This window comes from Anguilla rostrata, chromosome 5, assembly GCF_018555375.3.
Source record: "Anguilla rostrata isolate EN2019 chromosome 5, ASM1855537v3, whole genome shotgun sequence".
Taxonomy (NCBI): Eukaryota; Metazoa; Chordata; class Actinopteri; order Anguilliformes; family Anguillidae; genus Anguilla; species Anguilla rostrata.
The window spans coordinates 3,477,503-3,487,500 of record NC_057937.1 but is presented as its reverse complement, the minus strand read 5'-3'; the positions used below and the strand labels follow the sequence as shown (position 1 = coordinate 3,487,500).

Sequence of the window (9,998 nt, the reverse complement as noted above, 5' to 3'; positions counted from 1 at the left end):
CCTGGCGTTCCAGTCAGTCACAATAGCCTCAGCAGAGTTTTAAGGCCTGGACTGGCACCGCACACTGACCTCCTGAGAGCTGGGAAAGCTGTTCCTAATCCCGCGGCTTTTTTTATTATCGCTGTTAATTGTTTGTTGGCTCGTCAGGTTCCCTCGCCCTATGGAGACAGCAGACAGGTTACATATCACCTGTGTACACAGCCGCACGTTTACAGACTAGAGGAAGGTTAAGGATCGGCCTTTAAAAAAAAAAAAAAAGAAGCAAAATGGTGTCATTCCCCCGCTATTCAAACCTTCCTGCTTACAAGTTCACCCCCTGAACAGAACCATTTAGACCCTAAGTGCAGCTGACCTGTTAAGGTGGGGAATAGCAGTTTAGACACTGGACTTGCTATTCCTCAGTGCAGTTGCTTGACACTTGAGAAGGTCCAATTCCTGAACTGTTGTTCCACCCTGAACAATAATATTTATATGAGCATATGGACTTAAACATTTGTTCAGGCACCATGCATGCCATAAATGTAACCACAATGTGCGATGACAGATTATTTGTGGGCGAGAAGGAATCTGCGTTTGTACAGTATGTGCACCATATTTCTAAAGAAGCTGGGCTTGTTTTTTTCCACGGACTTGTTTTCTGCTGGTTTTTTACAGAAGGAGTGATTCACACGCTCCATCGTTTCTCTCTTTGTCATTGTGGTGAGGAACCTTCAGTAAGTTTTTTTTTTTGTTTTGTTTTTTTAAAGGTAGGCCGTACTGTTCTGAGCTGAGCTGCCTTGCTTTGCTGTGCTTGTGTAGGAGTCAGTATATTTAGCACACAGGGCATACTGGTCTGCACTTAATATACTGTGGAGGCCCTGTGACAGGATATGATTTCACCTTCAGGTCACCGCTAGACCAAGTTAGACCACTGGCTTGGAACTGAGTGCATACTATTTAGTTCACTTTGCGCTGAAAGTTTGCCAAAATCTCTTTAAGGCACGCTGCTTAACATCCAGTGACAGAGGTGTTACTTTGCATGACATTACATTTATTTGGCAGGCGTTTTTATCCAAAGTGACGTACAGTAAGTCCACAACCGAAAGTCATTGGAACAACTACAAAACATAAGGTCCATTAAGGTAGGATACTCATTATGTAGCAGTTATCCATAGCTATGAACATCAAGCCCAGTTCACACAGTAAGCAGAGGCTAGGTCAGAAAGTTATGGCAAGTCAAACTCAAAAGAGGCATGACAATGAGCTACAACATCAAGATAACGACACTAGTGCAATACAAGTGCCGGACGGAGATACAAGTGTAACGTGAAAGTGCTAGAGGAACAAGATAGAAGGATAGAAGTGATAAGAGCGATCCTAGATTGGGAGTGCCCTGCAGAGTAGGGATAGTTAGTCCAGGTCCAGTCTGAAGAGATGCGAGTCGTCAGACCGCGGTGGAAAACGGGCAGGAACTGAGTGGTTCATTCAGGAACGGGGAGTTTGTTCCACCCCTGGGGAGCTGGGGTGGAGAAGCTCTGCGGTCGGGACGAGCGAGAGGCATGGCAGCGAGAGATCTTCCCAGGGAGTTTTTCATGAGCTAAACGGCACCTCGGGCGTCGTACGAGACCATAAAATGGAGGGAAAGAGCTTGATTGGCCGCGCTACGCTTGCATTAATCAGCCTCATAAGGGCCATTGACTTGCTGTGCCAATCAGCGCATTCAACTGCTGCCTCAGCTTCTGGTAAAAAAAATAAATAAATAAATAGGCTACATATTTACGGTTTCCAGAAAGCTTACTGTAAACACCGAGCACAGCATGCTTCGTGGAGCGTGCATCGGGGCTAATGTCCCCCTGAACTGACAGATAATGTTTGCAAAAAAAAAAAAAAAAAAAAGGGTTTCCTAAAATTCCAATTTGGCGATCTTAATTTACATAATGACACGTCTCACATGAAAAGCCTGGCTGAATTCGGGCGAATGGTGCCGCATGCCACGAATTGATTGTTATTTCGCGAAAATGACCGTTGCTCCTTATATAATGGAAGTCATTCTGTCAGTCCAAACGAGTGGAAAAGCAATCAAGCTTATGATAAATGGAACATTGAATTCCGGCCTTCATTTTAAAACTTACAATAAATGGAACAGTCTGCTCCCTGTATATTAATCCTCATTCTTGAACAAAGACTGAATTGGGAATGAAAGTCTTGGGTATCTTGACCATCAATACCCTTTTTTCCCCAAAGCTTTCTGTGGCTGTGTATAATTGATGGTGGCTGAATTAGTAGGCATTCTCCCCTGAGATCCAGGATAACTTATTCTGAAAGGGACAAAACAGATTTTTCATTTGATGCAGTTGTTGATTTATTCGCAAAAACATTTAGCTGGAGGTAGGCAGATTTACCGTCATCCTTAAATTGTTCTTCGCTATAGTTTTGACCAGGTTTTTTTTTTGTCTCCTCTGCTTAATGCTTAATTTTCTTCCATCTAAATTGCTTACAATTTGACATTAAGCGTTAATTGAACAACTATAGGGGTGTAATTGTTTACCCTGACTGCATGGCATAAATATCAGCATGCTTGTTGCCATTTAAAAATGTATCATGTAACACATTCATATAAGGGGGATTTTTTTTTTTTGGTCTTTATTTCATACAGAGTTTGGTGTATGATTATTGAAAGGCCAGCTGGATGACAGGGGCAGTTTATTAATGCAAGAGTAGGATATTCTCACCACCAAGCGCCAAGGCAGTGCCGTCTCCACCGCCAGCACTACACTGAGAACAAGTGCTTAAGTTTTACTACCCCCCCCCCCCCCCCAACAGCCCTTGCCGGTGTCATGAATTAATTTCTGAAGATGGAAATGTAGGTTTTTCTCAACGAGAACCAAAAGACAAACGGTTGTTTCGGTTTTGAATAATTGCATCCCCAGAGAGAGAGAGAGAGAGAGAGCGAGAGAGAGAACACAGTCTCCTTTCAGCAGTTTTATTGGAGATGTTCGAGATATCACAAACGTTTTTTTTTTTTTTGTTCTGCACTCGGTGGATCTACAGTCTCCGCTTAGCCGCTACGAGGCTGTACCACCGCGATACAAGATTTAGTCCCGCCGTCGTCACGATGGCGAGCCCGCTATATTTACGGTTGTAATTTTGTTTATAAGGTCCAAAGCCTCGTCTTCATGCCTTATTAACGGACTTTAGTCAGGGTGTCTTTGATTCACGACGTGTAGAAATGTTAAAAGTGCTTTTGTGGGCCGATCGCGTGCCCGTTCCTGCATACTTTCAGCCGCTTCAGGGACTTCTCTGATTTGTGTCTTTCCCTCCTCCTTCCGACCGCGTGGGCTGTCTTGCTCTTATTCTCGGCCTGGCCTTGAAGCCCCGCTATAGGAACCCAGCGCACTCTCTCTCACCTGGTTTGTTTTGGAAATGCAGTTCATGTATAATGGTAACTGAGAGGTGAAATTTTTTTTTTCCCCCAATTTTTTATTTTTTATTTTTTTGCAATGATCAGATACCTTACTAATTTGGGTAGTTTACTAATTGCGCTATGTTAAAAGCTTTGAAAATAGATTTATTTACTTGGATTTTATTTTTCAATAGAAATGTCACAAAAATTATCATTTTTTGTGCAGGGGTGCGGTGTGTTTTTCTTCATGTCAGGCTAGTTAACCCTTTGAAGAATAGGTTTTTTTGGAATGTTTTTTCAAAATTCTAAGTCTGCGTTCTTGAACTCTGTTGTTTTCTGTTACCAGTGGTGATCGTGACATCAGCATTGGAACGATCAGTTCAGAAGGTTCTAATCACATATTTGTGATCTTTGAATGGTTAATGTTGCTAATGATAGGATAATTGTCCATATTATTATACCTCATAATTTGGGCTGCGATTGTTACTCTTGTTAACAGCAGCCTCCATTACCCCCGGACACGCTCCAAGAAGCTGAAGTTCGGGGAGCGGATGGAGATCCTGACAGACGGTGTGGCTGTCCAATCCAGAGCGAGGAGAGAGACGGACAGGGGGGCGGAGCCTGAGTCGAACGGAGAGGCGGAGCCGGGCGGAGGAGAAAGCTCGCTCGGCCACACCCAGCGGGCGCGCACGCCCCTGAATCTGGCACGCTTCTCAGGTGAGGCTGGGAGACGGTCGTATCTGTCCCATCAGCCACAAGCCCCGCCCCCTGCGATGCATTCATCACAGGCTCCGCCCATCCCCTGGTCACGTGCCTCACCTCTGGGTGGGAGAACTGTGGGTGTGTGAAAAACATGGCAATTGATCGCAGGTATATTTTCATTTAGATTTGGAATATGAGGATTTAAATTAATCTTAAATCAGGTAGGCAGATATGTTTATTTGGTCACTGTTAAAAATAGCGTGGTAAAAAAAAAAAACGAAGGATGGTAAAAATAATTTTGAAATCTCAGGTAACCAGGAAAAGCCGCCTCCCTCTCATCCTCACAGTAGTGTAAGGCTTTTCTGTTTGGAGCTGTAATACTTTAATATGTTCAGGGATGCAAGTTTTGTCACATCTCAAAATGATCTCTCGACGGAACTTTAAGTGCTTATTAATCAGGTCGGGAAACTAAGTTTGACATCGGCTGTCTGATTTGTTTTGTCGCCTAGGCAATAAGCAGCTGGTGGTGTGCGGTAAGATCTGCACCGTCAGCGTGAGCCGGATGGAGACCGTCGGCTTGGGCGCGGCGCGGCGCACGCTGATCCACGGCGGATTACCCGCCAAGTTCCGCCACCCCGCTTCCCCCGAAGCGGCCAGGCCGGAGCGCGAGGAAGAGGAGGAAGAGGAGGATGGGGAGCGGTGTCTTCCGAGGACCTCAGACCTGGCGCTTCTGGCTCCAGAGCTCCCGTCTCCGGACACGGGTCTGCCGGACGGCCTGGTCTTTCCGGAACTTTCCGTCGCCGTTTCTGACGATGCTCCGGACGGCGGGACGTGCGCCCCTGAGTCGAACGGAGAGGCGGAGCCGGGCGGAGGGGAAAGCTCGCTCGGCCACACCCAGCGGGCGCGCACGCCCCTGAATCTGGCACGCACACCCCTGAATCTGGCACGCTTCTCAGGTGAGGCTGGGAGACGATTACATCTGGCCCATCAGCCACAAGCCCCGCCCCCTGCGATGCACTAATCACAGGCTCCGCCCATTCCCTGGTCACGTGCCTCACCTCTGGGTGGGAGAACTGTGGGTGTGTGAGAAACATGTTAATTGATCATACATATGCTTAAATAATTTTGAAATCTCAGGTAAACAGGAAAAGCCGCCTCCCTCTCATCCTCACAGTTCTGTAAGGCTGTTGGTTGGAGCTGTAATACTTTAATATGTTCAGGGATGCGAGTTTTGTCACATCTCAAAATGATCTCTCGACGAAACTTTAAGTGCTTATTAATTAGGTCGGGAAAGTGAGTTTGACATCGGCTGTCTGGTTTGTTTTGTCACCTAGGCGATAAGCCGCTAGTGGTGTGCGGTAAGATCTGCACCGTCAGCGTGAGCCGGATGGAGACCGTCGGCTTGGGCGCGGCACCAGCTCTGAAGGCCAATCCCATTCCAGCAGCGCGTGAGGAAGAGGCGTGTCCTGGCCCCAGGCCAATCGGCTGCAATGCTGCATCGCGTGGCTCCTCCCACCCCCCCTGCCCACCCAAACGCGTGTCGGACACCTCCTGCCATCTCCTCCAGTGCAGCACCCCTACAGGCCCCTCCCCCCCTGCCCCCGTGCCCAGACCAGCGCCCGGCTCCCAAATGCCCTCTCTGACCCCCGAGCCGTACCCACCGCCCGCCCGGGAGATGCCCTCTCTCACCCCGGCGGTGGGGGGGGGGGGCGACGTCCCGCCCTCGTTTCCCAGAGACCCCGCGGCCCCCGCGCTGTCCCGGGAAGTGACCGCGCCCGGCGGGACGGCCCGTGGGGCGGAGCCTGAGGCCCCCGTGTGGGGACGCTTTGCGGAGGAGGAGCCCCTGGGTCTGCCCGCCGTCCGGGTGCCGGTGCGCCTCCGCACGCTCCTCCCCGAGGAAGAGGAGGAGGAAAACAACGGGTTCCTACGTTCGGAAGAGGCGCCTAAAAAGAACGGCGTGCCTGCTCCTCGCCGGGGTACGGAAGCGCCGGCGCCGGGGTCCGGAACCTTCCGCTCCGGAATCTGGGACAGGCTGATTTCCCAGGGCCCGGCGGTCCTGATCGAGAGGCTGCATTCCGAGTTCCCCGTGCGTCTGGCCGAGGATGAGGAGGGCGAGCGCTACGGCCTGAGGCCTCTGAGCCGCTCCGCCTGGCGCCGGGCGGGCCTGCACGGGGCGGAGCCGGAGGACCCCGCGTCGCCGAAGAGCTCGCCCGCGGGACGCCCGGGTCACGCCGCGGCGAAGGTCCGCCTCGCGCCCCGGAGTCCCGGGACGACGACGCCGGAATCGGAAGAGGAGGAGGAGGCGGACGGCCCCTCCCCGCGCGTGGAGCTGATGCCGCTGGCTCCGGTCGCCTGGGAGACGAGGATCCGGGGGTGCCGTGCCGCCCCCTCGCCCCCCCGGCGGGAGGCGCGCGGCGACTCGACCGACCCGGACAGCGGAGACGGCGGCGAGCTGGAGCCGGGGGAGATACGCACTGTAAGTACGGCGACCCCGCTGTCATGGCAACAACAGGGCCACGGCGGCGTCTCGCTGCCCTACTTCCTTAATGGCTCTCTTACGGGATCAAGAGGGAGCACTTACGTTCCAGCGAATCGAGGCCGCTTTCTGGCAGGGGCCGGTGAGCACTTCTCACCTGCGCTGCTCTTCAGATACCCGGCCAAACGCTCTCCCCACGTTTCATTTCCAAACACTTACCGGCTCCTCAGAACCAGTCCCTGCTGTCATTTTTCAGGCTTCAGAATCTAATAGACGCACGTGTAACACTGAACGTTCTTACTCACGTCGTTGTATAAGATTTCATCCTTTCTGTGTACTGTAATTGATGCTAAACAGTTCACCCTAAACGCAGTTGATAAAGTTTATGGGTAGGTGAGCCTAGGTAGAGTAGATTGTGGATGCCATGGACTTGGCGGAGGTGACGCTCTGTGACCGTGTAAACTCTCTCTCCCAGAATTCCAGGAGGTTGGCGAATAGGGTGGGCAAGAGGAGGGTGGCGAAGAGCTGGCGGTGCCCTCTGAGGAAGCCTCCTGCCCGAGCCACGCCCAGCGCGGTCAGACGACAGTCCGCCAGCGACGAGGGTGAGTCGTGTTCAACCGCCACATTCCAGTGAACTGGGAAGTACTTCCAAGGTCAAAGGTCACTCTTGATATAGCAACAGCTCCTGTTCTTACCAGTCTTTATCTGTCGCAGATAACACAGGTGAAGCGCTTCCATGGTCAGGGGTCATCCTTGTTCTGATGTTGGGTACCTGTTTGTATTGATGTTCAATCATCTCTTTCCCAGGGGGGAAGTACTTCCAACATTAGGGGTCACCCATAGTCTTATGTTGGCTATTGTTCATTCCAATGTTCAGTATTCCTAGTCCACACAGGGGTTGCTCTTATTCTAACGTCAGTTACCGTTCATCTGTCCACAAGTTCTGGGAACATCTCATGCAGTGGGCGAAGAACTTAACGTGTCTCATGCATGTTTATTTATGTTATGACTCACATGATAACCAGAGCACTTCCATTTGCAGAAATAACTTGCATTACGTCAGCCTTTTCTGTACACATGCAGAAACAGATTTCCTCCAGATGTGTGTTTAGCTGTTTATGATGATGTATGCGCTGCTTTCCCTTATACAAAGTGGGGATTAAAGTACTCGTGCTTGGCAGCAAGCAGGCAGCAGTGTTTAAAGGAGGGGAACTGGGGGGGGGGGTCCTGTTCATTTAATGCTGGTCTCCTGGGGGGGGGGGGGCCTGTTCATTTAATGCTGGTCTCCTGGGGGTGGGGACCTTGTTCATTTAATGCTAGTCTCTTGGGGGGGGGACCCTGTTCATTTAATGCTGGTCTCCTGGGGGTGGGGGCCCTGTTCATTTAACGCTGGTCTCCTGGGTAACGGGCCGGGCCTCAGGCTGAGAGGTGCGTGTTACAGCGAAGCCGCCCAGGCGTGTCGAGCTCAGGTTCACCCGCATGGTGAGGTGAGTCCAGTCACAGCGTCGGCCCGGCTTGTGTGCACGCGCGGCTCGTCGAGCGCGGAGGCTGACGCCGCCCGATTGGCCGGGGCAGTCGGACGGCTCCGGTCTCTCGCCCCGGTAACGTGTCGCCCCGCTCTTCAGTTCCCCGCGCCCGTGATACGCTCACAATACGGCCGTCTCGAAATACCTGCTGAAAGAGGACCGGCTCGCTGGAGCTAATTAAGGCTCTCCTGCACGCTGTGTCTTGAGCGCTCTGTGGGGAGAGAGCGGGAGGGTCGTTTCGACAGGTCGTTAGGAACATTCCTAATTGGCCAAACACAGAGACCCGCGCCTGGAAAATATTTGATTTCACCCCGTGAGTCTTACGCAAGCTCAGGCCCAGCTTAGCTTACCCGCTATCAGTTGTGATTAAGGTGAGTACCAGAGCAGTCAGGTTTACGTATAAAAATGTGCAGCCTGCTGAATGTGAGCGTTCACAAGGTCACGCTGGAAGCCTGGAAGCTCGGCAGCACGAGTTGAAAAGGCGGAGGCTTTAAAGATACGAACGTTTCTCTAGCGTTGCCCCGGCGTTTCCAAACGGTTCTCTGTGTGCGGCCTTATTCGTTTATTTATTTATTTATTTATTTGTTTGTCTGAAAGACGGATGGCGGCCGGGTCTGGCCCGTCCCTTTTTATCTTTAACTAATGCCCCCCCTGTGCGCAGTCCCCCACTCACTCCAGCCCCGTCCCATAACTCTTCTGGCGTTTAACTAACGCTTCCTGTTCCAGAGACGGGTGCGGAGGAATCGCACGCAGGGGAGTTGTAGAGCCAGCCGCTGCGTCGCATTAAATTTGGGGGGGGGGGGCTCGGAGGACATTATTTAGCCTGCCGGAGGTCAGAGAGCCCTCTGGAAACCGAGCGTGCAGTGGAGGGCATGCTGGGACTTCAGGGCTTGTCTGTTGCTGTTGTTGTTGTTGCTGTAGCTAATGTGGCGGGTTAAGGAATAACACGCCGCTGACCCTGTTGTGTTTTCAGGGGGTGTGGGTGGGCTGTGGGGGTGTAGCCTTGCTCTAGGCGTGTGATTCGGGCGGGTGGGGGGGGGGGGGGAGTGAGGGGTCAGTGGGCTGTGGAGTAAAAACAGTTCATCGGTGTGAATTCACACGCACAGGCGGTGTCAGAGGTGGGAATTTGCGCTCACAGGCACCGTCACCAGCACAAATTCACGCCCACATACACCTTCGCCGGTGTGAATTCACACCAACACACATTGTCACAGGAGTGACCGTTCGACGGCCATGCCAAACACGCACGTCGAGGGCTCTCCAGAGCCGCCGTGTCTGTGTATCCTGGCGCGTGAGAACTGCCTCTGCTTAACCGTGTTTTATTCCTCACGCCCGCCTGACAGATTGACGGCTTGCCGCATTCACAGCACCTGGGGCGAGTGGCTTAGGCAGACAGGTACAGCTCCCCTGGCTCCAATCCCAATTTATTTTATCTGCTATCGGGCCAGAAAGGTGGATTGCAAAATCCATCCTGTGAGTGAATTATCTTCTCTTCCTCATTAACTGTCGCCTCCAAACCGGGCCAGTCTCAGTCCTCTGCTTTTGGGCCTCGTTCGTGCCGAGCGTACGTTTTTCCCTGTGAATAATGTTTCGGTGAGATAGCAAAAAAACATTAAACGCCACTTTCAATTATTGTGCTCTTTTCATGATGATACCACTTTGAACGCCGGGATTCAAAATTGGTCTTTTTGTATGCAAAATAATTAAGGAACATCATTTTTCTTTTAATTTCCCCCTGAGCCGAAGAACAGCATCATAATACAACATATTGACTCGTAATTTTAGAAACAGATTTAAATAAACAAAAGTGAATGTACCAACAAAATCTCGTAGCATTTTATTTCATTGTGTGGAAATGGTGTTTAATATTAAACACACACACGCACACACGTTACAAAGCTGCAGTTATATA

The 9,998-nt window shown here is 51.2% G+C and overlaps 1 protein-coding gene across 7 annotated transcripts in view; it reads left to right on the top strand.

Moving 5' to 3' along the window:
• LOC135254450 (lysine-specific demethylase 4C-like) overlaps nucleotides 1-9,998 on the top strand; it is a 108,690-nt gene that overhangs the window by 56,829 nt on the left and 41,863 nt on the right. For 4 of the 7 annotated variants that reach the window (XM_064334616.1, XM_064334612.1, XM_064334615.1 and 1 more), the window contains exons 10-13: nucleotides 3,882-4,099; nucleotides 4,594-5,040; nucleotides 5,419-6,560; nucleotides 7,036-7,162. In XM_064334616.1, coding sequence (XP_064190686.1) covers nucleotides 3,882-4,099; nucleotides 4,594-5,040; nucleotides 5,419-6,560; nucleotides 7,036-7,162 — 1,934 coding nt within the window. The remainder of the gene's footprint in view (nucleotides 1-3,881; nucleotides 4,100-4,593; nucleotides 5,041-5,418; nucleotides 6,561-7,035; nucleotides 7,163-9,998) is intronic. The other 3 variants (XM_064334614.1, XM_064334618.1, XM_064334617.1) reach the window with 2 other exon arrangements.